The sequence below is a fragment of the Alternaria conjuncta genome, assembly GCF_024043145.1.
Source record: "Alternaria conjuncta strain BMP 0040 chromosome Unknown scaffold_11, whole genome shotgun sequence".
NCBI classification, from domain to species: Eukaryota; Fungi; Ascomycota; class Dothideomycetes; order Pleosporales; family Pleosporaceae; genus Alternaria; species Alternaria conjuncta.
In genome coordinates, this window is record NW_026250100.1 from 668,927 (window position 1) to 681,930 (window position 13,004).

General features: G+C 52.5%; 6 protein-coding genes across 6 annotated transcripts; 1 reads left to right on the top strand and 5 right to left on the bottom strand.

Annotated features, from left to right (window-relative positions):
* Nucleotides 1-408: 408 nt before the first annotated feature.
* On the bottom strand, nt 409-2,172 carry J4E85_007766 (uncharacterized protein; the record flags this gene model as incomplete). Its single annotated transcript, XM_051471996.1, has 1 exon — nt 409-2,172. One exon carries the CDS (start codon nt 2,170-2,172, stop codon nt 409-411), a length of 1,764 nt encoding a protein of 587 aa, XP_051324193.1.
* A 1,378-nt stretch (nt 2,173-3,550) lies between these two features.
* On the bottom strand, nt 3,551-4,095 carry J4E85_007767 (uncharacterized protein; the record flags this gene model as incomplete). The annotated part of the gene is made up of 2 exons (XM_051471997.1): nt 3,551-3,942; nt 4,014-4,095. The coding sequence occupies 2 exons, from the start codon at nt 4,093-4,095 to the stop codon at nt 3,551-3,553; spliced, it is 474 nt and encodes a 157-aa protein (XP_051324194.1).
* Nucleotides 4,096-4,421: 326 nt separating this feature from the next.
* J4E85_007768 (uncharacterized protein) lies at nt 4,422-6,004 on the bottom strand (the record flags this gene model as incomplete). Its single annotated transcript, XM_051471998.1, has 3 exons — nt 4,422-4,920; nt 4,973-5,368; nt 5,421-6,004. 3 exons carry the CDS (start codon nt 6,002-6,004, stop codon nt 4,422-4,424), a joined length of 1,479 nt encoding a protein of 492 aa, XP_051324195.1.
* Nucleotides 6,005-6,848: 844 nt separating this feature from the next.
* J4E85_007769 (uncharacterized protein) lies at nt 6,849-8,151 on the bottom strand (the record flags this gene model as incomplete). Its single annotated transcript, XM_051471999.1, has 3 exons — nt 6,849-6,912; nt 7,053-7,451; nt 7,505-8,151. 3 exons carry the CDS (start codon nt 8,149-8,151, stop codon nt 6,849-6,851), a joined length of 1,110 nt encoding a protein of 369 aa, XP_051324196.1.
* A 663-nt stretch (nt 8,152-8,814) lies between these two features.
* Nucleotides 8,815-9,528, bottom strand: J4E85_007770 (uncharacterized protein; the record flags this gene model as incomplete). The annotated part of the gene is made up of 2 exons (XM_051472000.1): nt 8,815-9,421; nt 9,470-9,528. The coding sequence occupies 2 exons, from the start codon at nt 9,526-9,528 to the stop codon at nt 8,815-8,817; spliced, it is 666 nt and encodes a 221-aa protein (XP_051324197.1).
* A 1,117-nt stretch (nt 9,529-10,645) lies between these two features.
* J4E85_007771 (uncharacterized protein) lies at nt 10,646-12,810 on the top strand (the record flags this gene model as incomplete). Its single annotated transcript, XM_051472001.1, has 4 exons — nt 10,646-10,991; nt 11,269-11,434; nt 11,494-11,781; nt 11,829-12,810. The coding sequence occupies 4 exons, from the start codon at nt 10,646-10,648 to the stop codon at nt 12,808-12,810; spliced, it is 1,782 nt and encodes a 593-aa protein (XP_051324198.1).
* Between the last annotated feature and the right edge of the window lie 194 nt (nt 12,811-13,004).

Sequence of the window (13,004 nt, forward strand, 5' to 3'; positions counted from 1 at the left end):
ATACATCACGAAGTTTCAAACAAAAACGTGCAAACCAGAAAGCATGTGCAAAGAGACCGTTTTCCATTTCATATCTATCTTCATTTCGTAAAGTCATGTCGTGATTCATTCAAGTGTGAGCCAGAAGACTCGATTGTCGCATCAACCCAAAAAGCACGTCTTCTCTTTCCTTCCGAACCCAAGAAGTCGCCTCCATCCATCGTCAATCATCAGAGTCGCGAAAACAAAAGAATGGAGCTGCTCAAAAAGAAGAACAATAACATTCACCTCCTCGCTTAACCAAGCTTTCTGAAAGACGGAATAAAAAAAAGGTATGTAACAATACTTCTATCATCCACCGCAGTACAAGAATAACCAAGTCGGCCGTGTCGTGAATAACCATCGTGAGTAAACCAAAGAAAAGAAGCTCTAGTACCTCGCACCCATGGGAGGGGGCGGGACGGAGCTACCGTAGGGATTCGCATCGGCATAGGACGTAGGGTAGGATTGGTTGGCAGCTACAGGATATGCGTACGGATTAGCGGCTGCACCATTCATGTTGCCACCGAGGGCGTTCATCCGGGCTTCCTTTTCGCGGCGTTCACGGAGCTTTCTCCTCTTGCGGCGGCGCGTCTCGAGTTCCTTGACGCTGTGGCGTTGCTCGTTCATCTCTTTCCATTCCGAGTAGGCGGATTTGATACCGAGGGCGGCGATACCCACGGCGGCGGCGTCCTGGAGCATGTTCTTCGACTTGCGTTTGCGCGCTTCTTCAGCCGTCATTTCGCCCTCGCCAACGAGCTTGCGGCGGTTCTCTGAGGCGACCATGGAAGAGTAGACTCCGTGGGCGGCGTGGATGGTGGCCACAGTGGCTAGACCCGCAGTGAGGAGTTCCTTACCTCGTAGCTTCTTGCGCTTCTCCTCCATATCGGTGGACGACTCAGAATCCGCGCTAGAATCCCGTCGACCCCGATCCATTCCTCCATTCTGTGCTGTTAGAGCACCCGCTCCTGCCCCACCGGCGGCGGCTAGTCTGCGATCTGGGTTAGTCCTGGAAGGGGCTTCGGAATACTGGTCGTCCATACCGCGGCCTCGGCTGTACGAGCGGCGGTTGCCCCTACGTGATGGCACGTAGCTGTCCGAGCTGGAAGAGCGGGATCGGTCCTTTCGAGCACGAGACTTGGAGCGCACACGGTCGTATAGGGCCTTGCCTGCTGCGAGCACAGCACCGGTACCAGCTACCTTGGCGATACCGTTGTTTCCTCCTCTGTCGCTGGAGTTGGAGCGGGAGCGGCCACGAGAGCGAGAGCGTCCGAAGATGGACCTGGACCTGGACCTGGCACGAGAACGGGAGCGAGACCTGGAGTCGTCACGGCCACGAGGAGCACGGGAGCGCGAGCGAGAGCCGTTGGCTAGGCGAGAAGCGACAAGACCACCGAGTGCAGACTCGGCGACGTGCCTCTTCTCGTGCTTGCCGGGGTCTCTGTCGATGAGACCGTCGATACCGGCAGCACCAAGAGCGGCAGTTGCAACACGTTGGCCCTTGGCACCGGTCCATGGACCGGCTTCCTTGCGGCTGCGGAAGGCTTCGACGGCACCGGCGACGATAGCGGCTTTGGCGGCTTGCTCCCACTTCTCAGACTTGTGTCCTCCTCGGCTGCGGCTGCGCGAACGTGATCCGTAACGGCTGCTTCGGCGGTCGCGCTCGTCGTAGTATCCGTATCTGTCGCTATCATAGCCACGGTCGTCTCGACGAGGGCGCGAGCGCGATCGGTCACGACCGCCGCCAGTGACGGCGCCGATGATGCCGCCTAGGCCAGCTGACTCGCCGAAGTCCTTGACTTTGTCGACGATGGACTTGCGGCGTTGCATGTTGGGGCGCTCGGAGTACTCGGAACGATCATCGTAGTCGCGGTCACGTCGGCGGGGACGGTCATAGTAGTCGTCGTCGTAGCCACGGTTCACTGAGCGGGTGCGGCGGGGCGGCGCATACTCCTCGCGGTACTTGGTCTGCCTATACTCGGCACCGGGAGGGAAGTCGCGGGGAATTTCCTCGATGCTGTCCTCGCGCGCTGCGGGGCGGTAGACGAGATCTCGTGCCCCGCCTCCACGGCCGCCGCGCTCAATGTACGTCGTCTCGGTGACGTACTCGGGCTCCCGCGTACGGTGCCGCGGTGCGTAGCTGTACTCAGACATAGTGATGGTGGTGGTGCTCTATACCGCCGTGGGCGATTGTGGCTCTAGGGGTCCGGCAGCGGGAAGGGTCGTATCCAGTCCAGTACTCTGCGCAAGGCTGGGTTAGTGGGCGCGCGAGGGAAAAAAGAGAGCGGCGGCGGGCAATCATACCGAGTGGTCGCTTTGTTCAGATAGAGTTTACTTGGCTGCTAGCGCAAGTGAGAGGCTGGTGGGCTGTCGCAACGAAGAATAAGGTGCCTGCGAAGTGACGGGACAAAGTGGGTAGGGGAATGGGGTGTTGAGCGGCGCAGGGCACAGGCGGGCAGTGGTATTTAACAGGTTGTCGACTCGGGAGGGCCAGGGCTGATGACTGTCCGTTTGGCTTGGGTCCCAAGGATCTATCTCGGTGCAGGTGGGGTGGCGTAGATATTACCGTTTGCTTGAGGCTGGGGTGGGCAGCCGTCTTGAGGGCACCGAGCGTGCGAGTGATGTCATTGCCGCCAGCCGGGCAGCCAAGCCCAATTCTTCTGCCACCACCTGCTGCGCCCAACGAGAAGCGCCTGTCCAACCCGGCTAGGTCTCATGATTTGCGCAGCTTTTCTGACCGGCATCCCTCACCGACGCACCCTTTGGGGGTCTTTTCGCTGCGAACATGTTCAACGTGCTGCTCGACATAGCCCCTCTCCGGCCGCCTCCGGAACCTGACCGGTGCCTCACTTCTGTCCATCTTACATTGCGACGCCCCCAACGACAGCTGCCGTGAGGTAATGCTTATTCTGCCCATCTGCATGGCGGCGTCTTTCAACTCCACATGTCTCGCTGCGTCTCAGTCGTTCTTCCAAGTTTCGGTGCTGCACCTGGCCAGCTCGGCAGCACTCAGGCTCGATGACGAAGCCCGGTGCCATTGTGTGTAGGGGTGCTATGTACAGAACGCCACGTGAGTCAGCTGTCATTGGCCGGCAACTGCCACAGGCACATGGAACTCCAGCGAACATGCGAGGATACACCTGTCAATCCGTGGCCTGACACCTGAACATTGGCCCGAACTACGGAAAAACCGGGTACTACCTGTCAGTTGTCAAAAGATGCCCAACTACATACTTTTCTTCCTTGAATTTTATCACGTAAATGACGATATATCTTCATGATGTGCCATTTTTAGTCGCTACGATCTGCCTAGGTGAGGCGAGTTTCTCGACATCGTACTAGCTGCATCGTTTCACATAAGTGCGACAACCTTTCAAATCCTCTTCTCGATATTCGAAACGCCCATCTCTGCATCATCGCTGGACATAGAGTAGATTGTACATGCGTTGTTTGTCGCAGGTCAAACCTATTATCACATCCAAGCCATGTCACCAGTCTCAGCTGCAGCGATTGCTAGCTCACGTCCTGCTCTCTATCTCTGCCTCTTGCGCTGATAACCTGAGATGTACTCACCTTGATCGTTCGAGCCCTCGTCCTTGTCACTGCGCTGCCTCTTGTTTCCTACAGTCATCGAAGCTGTCATCTTTCCCATCTCTCGCTCCAAGTCTTTCGTAAACTCTTGCAACGCGGGTATGATACCGAAGTACGCCTTGCTGCTCTCAGCCACGAGCGTCCACTTCTTCGGTCCGGACTCGCTGAGTGTAACCGCGCGGATCATGATGAACTCGTCTGCTCTATCGTTGCGGCGGCCTAAGGCGGCAGCAGCGGGGATGGAAGAGGAGCGGTCAAATACGTGGCGGCAGATGAGGATGGAGAAGCCATGGTTGTTGGGGTAGGCTGGTTGGTACAAGTCGATGATGTATTCTGTTGCGCAGTCAGTATTGCAGAGTCTGCTACAGCGCCTTCCGGCAGCGGAAAAGTGGGAAGTGACATACCAAGGACGCTCTGCTTGAGCTCGCGCTGCAGTTGCAGGTCTTCGAGACGGCTCATCTCTTGCATCGCCCTGTGGTTGGCCATGAGTGCGATTTGTTGCTGATATGGGATGGAAGATTTGGGGATCAAAGGTGAGGGAAGGTGGTACGTAGGCGCTAGGAAAGCGTCAGTGTGCTGAAGCGGAAAGCGCAAGTGTGCCACGTGGTGAGAAGCTGCCTTCATCTCCTGCTTGTAGTCTGATGAGTACACCTAGTGGTATCACTTTGGACGTCCTCACTTAAAGGAGAAAAAAGCGCAGTGCTGTAGCATACCTAACACAATCTATCAGATTGCTGATAAGGAGTTGACTGCCACTATGTAACAACACCTGGGAACTAATAAACAGCAAGATACTAAAAGCTCCCGCAGTTCTAACGAGACGATGCAAGGTCGGCCTCCATTGCTGCCTTAAAAGGTCCCCAAAAGTCCGTGGGTTTGGCGAAAAGATGGTTATGTCGTCTCCGAGAATGCTTCAGTCGAGCATCCGGTCTCTTGAACACCTTCTCACATCCAGGTTCCAGGCACGGGTACTGGTCGATGACATGACGCTGTCTCTTATGACGGTTGAGATCCACTCTTCGATAAGAGCCGGTGAAGAATTCAGTACAGCCCTGTATATCGCAACGAAGTGTGTCGCTCGTGGGATTGGGCTTCTGCATAGACTCGATCTTAGATGACTCGTCCGGCTGTGCAATCTTGACATTCCTGAGCGACTGATTATCGTCATAGACGTGCCGGTCTGCAACCTGTACTGGATCATCAATGGGCGAGTTGTCCATGGAGATGGTGAGCTCGTCAACTTCTTTGACTCTGTCTTTGAGCTCATGTCTTCTTTTCGTACTTTGGTCGAACCATAAATCGCAATGAGAGCTGTCATGTTATTGTCAGTACCAGATAGCAATACGTAAGACCCACACCTTACCATATAAAGCCTCCACCAGGGTAAGGACGAGCTTCGGTAGAAGTGCATCCAGGCCTTGCGCAGACGCTCTCTATATTCGCTTTCACAATGACGGCCATTACAATACGTGTTCCAGGTGTGAGTTGAGACGATGCAGTAATTGTCAATGACCTTCGATCCGCTCTAAAGAACTCGTAGTTGCCCAGAGCCACATCTTGGGAGCCGGTACCTTCTTCGAAACGACATCGAATGTAAGCATCAAGCATACGGTAACCGAGCTCTGATGGGATCGCGTATGTGAAACCTAGAGCGTCCTCAACATGAAAAGGTCTCTGAAGATAAGTCATCCCTGTGTCGATGTCTTTCAAAGACCTTCCAATCTCTGCCAAGCTCGTTTTATACTGCTCGAAGGAAATTCTAGAGCAACAGCGGTAAGCGGTAGCTCATGATTATTCCGTAGTACACATACTGGTTCTGCATTACTGCGACGAGCAGTTGGCCCAAGGAACTGCCTATGACGGACGTGTCGTTCTTGACGTCTTGGATGATTGCTTGGCTCTCGTCCAGCTTCCTGTTAACTTCGCTAAAACCCTCATCGACCTTCATACCAAGAGATGTCATCTGTTCCAGGCCATATTGCTCAAGCAACATGTTGATCGTACCAACGTGCGTATTCAAGTACATTTGTAACTGCCCAAGATCCTCTGAGCGACCGAATGACCACCGGAACTTGCGCGCTGTCTTCCTGATCATGTTGGTCTTAGCTCTGACGCCTAGAGAGCCATCGTATTCCTTTATCTTCTCCGAAAATTCCCGGAGTGAATACCGGCAGCTGATTGCGGCGAACTTGATGTAATCTACTGCTCCGGGTGCTGTTCCGTCAGCCGCATCCAGGTGATCGATATGCTCCAAAGCTTTGTCGAGTATGTCGAGCTCTCTCGCAATCTCTTGGTACTGCGACTTCGCGCCGCCAACTGACTGTAGGGAGTCCTTGATATCTTTGATCAGCTTGGCTACGGCAATGAAGTCACCGATAGCAATCCCAAACGACATGACCGCTACACCTCAAGGTTCTGTATCGTGGGTTAAACTCGTTCAATAACGTGGGGTAGGAAAGTGCGAGGGCGCAGCCCTGCCGCCCAACAATGCTGGCCGTTTTCCCACGCAGTCTGTGGATTTTGACTAAGAAAGTTTGGAGTAACCCAAGCATGAGTTGGAAAGAGTATGGTGAAAGGGCGAGATGGCGAGGGGAGAAGGCAACGGAAGAAACGGCGATAGCTTGGGGCTTAACCTACCAGCTGAGGTAGCACAATGCTGCAGCTGCAAGTCAAGCACTTCGCCACCTTTTTCAGCCTTCCTGCAGGCTGACATCTTGGGCACCAATGATCTACGAGCATGAGAACCGAAACGGGGAAGAACCTCAATACTAGGGGAATCTGAACAAGTCTGCAGCCAAAAGTGCAGGTGTGCCACGTGGTAAGACTGGAAGTCACGACTCGTTGTCCGCTCTCAATATGATACCTATCAAAAAGGTACTCGACATTTTTTGATATTTCTCACTGCGAAGGTCGCGTGCGATACTACGTCTGTCATCCTCCGGCGTCGACATATTTACTGGTGACATGCGAATGAATACTGGACACATGAGCCCCGCGTCGATCAAGGCATTTGCGAAGCTCACGTCCGACCTCCATACAACGCGGTGACTTGTTCTCGGAGTTTTGCTCAAGCTCAAGTTGAAACGTCGCAAAGAATTTACCGTCTACCATACCTCCAATAGAGACACGAGGACAGGATATAACACCGTCTATCTTGGCAATCTCTTCCAACATAGGGTTGTAGACTGGGACAGAGTCTCTCAAAGAATCGAATCGGACGTTCCTTCGCATAGTTCGTTCTATAACATGGTAACAGACTGCATTGGATGGACGGTTGTGGGCAAGCGGAAGTAGTGTAAGAGGCTGGGAAAAGTTTTCGCCATTGCTGCGGACGTTTTCGATGTTTGATGACAATTCGCTAGCCTGATAGAGCTCTACATCAAGGTTAGAGCTGTATGAACCGCGTCAGTGAAGTTTCACGAATGGACTGGGAACGTACTTACCATCCAAACCCCCCTCCGGGGCACGGGATAACCTCTGCCGATTCACAACGAGATATGGGCCATTCTGCCTCCTTAATGATCGAGCTGCTCACGATTATGAACATCGTGATGGCAGTCCCAGGCTGGAGACGTGAAGACTCGGTAATGATGTCAAGACGGTTTTGTTTCCTACACAGTTCGTAATTCCCTGCCTTCACCTCCATAGAACCCCCGCCAATTTTGAACCGGTGGCGGATAACGGTATCAATTAGGTCGTAATCGTACTCTGTAGGGATGGGAAATTTGACTCCGAAGGCATCTTCTACTTCCAAAGGAGCCTGGAAGAAGGTCCAACGCGTGTCTACCGATATGGCGTTCCGGATATCGAGCAAAATCTCGTAAATCTGCTGCGTTGAAGTACTGAACCTGTCAGTCAGCTCAGGCTCAAATCATACTATATTCATGGTACGTACAAGGTACTGCTGATGAGCTGGAGGAGACGAATCAAATACGATTTGATGTCACCAATGACGAACTGATGTATGTCTTGCACTAACGTTTTTACATCATTCAGCTTGACTGCCTGGCTAGAATTTTCTTTTTTAATGTGCTCAAGAGCGGTCTGGGTGTGATAGAGCTGCTCAGAGGTATGCGAAAAGTCGATCTCGGTTGTTGCACGTAGAACATCCAGGCGCTCGAGACTGTGTTGGGCCAGATGTAGACTGATAATACTGTGGCAGATATGAATGTCTTGTCGGAGTTGTTTGATCTGGCCTTTCTGGCCAAAATGCCAACCAAGCTTATCTGACGTAGTCCTCAAAGTAGATGCGTGTCTTGTGGATCCCATAGATCTTTCATACTTCTGTACCCTTGACAGGAATGCTTCGAGTCGTAGCCTGCAAGTCGTAGCAGCAGTCTTGATCGGGCTGATATGAGCGAATGTATTCATTTCGTTATCGATGTGGCCAAGGTAGTATAGTGATGTATCGAGTGCTTTGAGATCTCTGACCAGTTCCTGGTACTCCGATTCAGCCCCATCCACAGACCGTAGGCAGCTGATGGTCTCTTTTATCAATTTTCCAATAGTGATGAAATCCCCGACAGCAAATCCGAACGACATGGTGAATTTTGGTAGTGGAGGTGAATTCTGCTCATTTCGGGTTGTAATCATACATGGCGCTGCGTAATTTGTCAAACCAAAGACAGTTTGATGCTGCCGTCGAGCTGCGTAATTCGGGTTGAGTGAATTGAGAAAGGAAGCTAGTAAGGCATTAGAGCGCTCAGAGTTGGTAGATGGGAAGTGGTGGTGAATGCGAGATGATAAGCGGGGGTGCCAACGATGCAAGAGTTATATAATTATCCATCCTTGTATCAAACTCCCCGGCGTTGTATAGTGGTCGAATGAGATTGGCGGAGAGGGTCATACATGCAGTCCACTTGCAGCTAAGGAAGGCGCAAGCTTACATGGAACTGCAGCTTAGCGGCGGCGCGACCCCTTCCTGCCTCGCCATTCGACTACCTGTTCGACCGTCAGCGTCATATTTAATATTGAGTAACACTGAACAGCTCAGAACGGAAGAAGGGTCACGAAGCACTCTTTGGACCCCAAAACGACACGAGGAGTGCAACTGAGAGCCCGACAATTGGCTGCTTCTATAATGATCCATTGCAAGCATTTGTCGTCTCCACGTCGGTTATCAGTACGCGTGGCAATCAATTGATGATGTCCTGCTCCGTCCCAATGCATATGATACACGCATATATACACAGCGCAAGATCATTCTCAGACCTTGATTGCGTACCGCCTGGGCTTGTCGCTTTCGACGGTCTTTCCTGTCCTCTCCTTCGCCCACAACCTTAATCTTGACATGCGCTTTAGATTTGACGCCTCCCGCTTCCTCAGTATCTCCGACTCAAGCTCCTCTGGCGTAAGCTCCATAGCCGCTGCCCTCTTCTTCTGTATCTCGCGATTCGGCTTGGAAACGTTCTTGTGTAGTAACTTCTCCACTTGCTCTCGAAGCGTCCTGGCTGCTTCCCGCGTGTCGTTTTGGTCAATTGCCCCGCCCATCTTCACAGAATCCCGAATCTCTCTTTCCCTGTCTTTCTTGCCCCATGGTTCGAGGTCGGGTGTCTCAGGCCAGACGAATGGCTGCTCCAACTCTACTGTCATGTATTTCTTGGACTCCTCGCGGAACCAATGCCGTGGTTGTTCGCGCGTATCGCGTACCGGCATTTGCTTGACGTACGAGCGGATGTTGAAGCATTTGACGTTGTAGGCGTGGTAGAGGTAGTCGCGGAGGTCGTATTTGGAGAAGTCTAGCGGGACCTGGAAGCGGGCATGGTATGGGGAGAGTTGGTGCGTGCGAAGAAACGCAACCGTGAATTTGGGGCTGGATCGTGTCAGCCTTGAGCATAAATGAGACATCGCCGTGACCTACAGGTATATCTTGTTGCTGCCGAAGGCTATCAGCTTTTTTGTGATGGGCACGGCGTCCATGGTGGCGGGGCGATGAGGTCCAGACTCTCCAATTACCAGCGGTCGCAGATATTCCTAGGTTCGATAAGGAGTACTACAGCGCTTGCGAGGAGTGCAAAGCGCGATGATGCGCTATATCGACTTGTAATGGCTTTCGCGATGCTTAGAAAATGGATCGGGAGTTGCTCCGCAAACGCCGATGTCCGCCAAGCCTTTCTCAACTTCGGTAGCCTTGCCCACGACTTCTTCCAATACACCTGCTCGATACCTTAGGGATGTTCTTTCGTCTGTCGCTTTACTTGACCACATGACTTTCGAATTCAGATGGATGGAATGCGTGATCTTTCATGCACTGCTTAGCCTACCTCGTCACTTATGTTTGCCAGCCAACAGCTCTGCGCGATACGATCCAACTACCTAAACATCAAAGGTCTATCAGCTTATTATCGCTCGAAGCCTCTCTGTCGTAGATGCGCGTGGGCTGCATGTGTGGTTTGAGTGGCGTGCTCAACCCCTTCTAGCAGGAGAGAGCTCTCCCTCCCTCGTAGCAGGCCGACCGTGTCTCCAAGTAGTAGACCTTCCCCTTCACCTTTACTAAAAGGGTCCCTCTCGTCATATCGTAAATCTCTTCCATCTCACATCACTACTCGTTTCGTGCTCAGCTTATACTACCTCTCCATTAGTACAATTGCTCTTCGTTTTCATCATACAAGCTTCCCATGTTATTGCACACGATTTCCTCAGTAGTCTTGACACAGAATGCGCTTTCGAAATCTCTCTATCATTGTGTTGCGTTCGAGCTCTTCTTGCATCAGAGAGGAGGTGCAGCACAACACCCTGGAGGCCTTCGCTGGCACTCTGCTCCGAAAACATACTACAACGCTCTCTGGGTTTAAATCAACCGTACTCACACACTTCCCTAGCTTGCACCTTGAACACAGAACGACGAGACGAGGTAGGTGTGCTTTGAGGCTGTATACGCATGCGCACTAGCGCCACCGCGCGTTTGCTCTTTCCAATTCAGTCACCTCGACCTAACTCCGCAACGACGAACACCACAACACTGCCAATCCTCTCGCCCCGACGCCGCTACTTTGACACTGCTTCTAGTTCTCCACACAACAAAGAAGCCGCAGCGATGGACGGACAGGACACTGGCGCTCTGCCCAAGCCCAAGCCCAAGCCAAAAAGGTTCATTCCGGTGCCCCCGGAGTACCGTCGCCTCACTCATACTACAGAACGCGAGCACATCGTCAACGAGATCAAGATCAACACTGGCTGCGATGTCATCCCAAAATGGGACGCTGGGTATATCACTCAGTTCGCCATTGCTGGACAAGGTGCAGGCGTTGAGAAGGCCGTCCGATACATTAACCACTGGATCTCTAACGCGCATATCAAGTCAAAAGACTCATCATCATGGGCGAAGACACCTGCATTCGATCATAACAAATGGTACTACGACAGCATTGAAGAGCGAGAGCGTCAGCGGAAGGACGAATTTAAGGGCAAGGCGCCTGAGGTATCAAAAGGCGAGATGCCACTGGCGAGCATCATCGTGTGCTGGCCGGAGGACCTCCTCAACGAAGGCGTCACTCCTCGCGATGTCTTCAATAACAAGCTAGAAGCGCTTAACGCCATTCGGACTCAGAACGAGGTGTACATAACGCTTCTTCCTACTCAGAATGACGTTTGGCAGATTGAGATACAAGGCAAGCCCATCATATTGCTATTACATGCGATACACACTAACTTTTACAGCCCGCGACATAGCGCGCATCGAAGCAGCCGAAGCGCATCTCATGACGATGATCGACAAAGTCAAAGCTGATGCTATGGGACTGCAGCATGTAATCAACATGATTCTTGATGAAAAAGAGGGCTTGGAGGTTGTTCTGGAGGAGGCTGACGCGTGGTGGCCGAACCTGTACGTGAATCACAAGCGTGAACTGCAGACGAGTGCTGACCTCTTTCGCTCAACATCAGTCAAGATCGAGTCGTACCTCGCCTCCTCTCCAGTGGGATGATGGAAACCTCCGGCAGCTTCCGCAATGAGATCATGCACTTCACGCAGCTTTCAAAGATCCAGCATTCAATTCAGCTGGCCCTTGAAGCTGTGCGCCACACGAAAGGCGCGTACGATATGGCTGTTCGGCTAGGGTGCCTGGCTCTGAGCTCAAGACATATCAAGGAGGATAAGATTGGCCAGAAGTTCGGGAAGGAGATCTTCTTGAAGTCGATTAACGGACCTGTTACAGTTGAGATAAAGAAGTGGTAAGTGTGTCCCCTCGTGACGACTAGTATAATGGCTAACAACATAGGCTTGCTGATGATGCACTGGGCTCGCAAATTCTGGGAGCACTCTGCATGGCCAATGAATTCCTGGAGCCGACGAAGTCTTCTGCCTACTTCGGTTATACGCCAAAATCGCTGCAAGGCACTCGTCCAATGTTCCGAGGAACGTGGGTGTTCACAGACCCTAGCTGCGTTGTTGCTCCACCGCGAGAGCCGGTAGCTGTGCGCCATGCTGGACGTCCTAAAGCACATCCCCAAGCTCCTGCTAGTACCACCACTCCATCCGCGGCGCCGCAGTCCGAACTCATCGTTGTTCAGGTCGACTGGACTGATGATGAAGAGGGCTTGTACGAGAAGACAACAACCCGGTACTACAAAATCGATCAGGGTCGTAAAACACCAAAGAAGAACATGGATATCAACCTGCTGGAGCTTGGAGAGAGCAGAGGATGGCACTTCGCCCTTGAGTCCTTGATTCCTGTGGCAGCGAAGAGCATCTCGCCTGTCATTACTGGCTTCGCTGATAGAGTCAAGATGAGACCCAACCACGATTATCGTTCCACCGAAAGCTTCGCTGAGTGGGATCAGACACCTACCGTCAAGAAGCACCTACGAAACGGCCGTCTGGAAACTATCTACTCCTTCGGTATCAAGCAGACCTGCTACAAGGTCGAGGCTACTTGTATGTGGTACCCAGGACAGAGACTTCCCGTCTGGGGTCTCTGTGTCCGCCACTCCGAATGGGCTACCCATCTTGCTGAGCTTGAGCGTCTCCCTGTGGGTCGAAAGGCCGACTGGGGTCACACTGTGGCTACCTTCCTGCCAGATGATGGACAGTCTTGCTACTCCAGCGCGGTTGAGGACGAGGACTTCGGAATGAGGAACCTCGATCTGGGCCCTGGCGTTGAAGCACCACCACGCGATGGTATCCGCATCCTCATGGACAAGCTGCTTCAGCTATCAGCCATCGTCAGTTCTGTCACAGACATGGGAGGCGTCGCTATCTAAAGGACAGGAAAACTTGAACACCCTGAAGGCTACATTGACGTTAGGTCATCTACTTTGCATGTTTCCATGTTGATGTAGGCTGCAGACCTGTTCAGTTTATTCCTGGTATGAGGTGGTGATCTGAATGAGCGGAATGTGCAGGACTTCATTCTCATATAGCATGATGCCAATACCACAAGTGTCTGGCTCTAGCC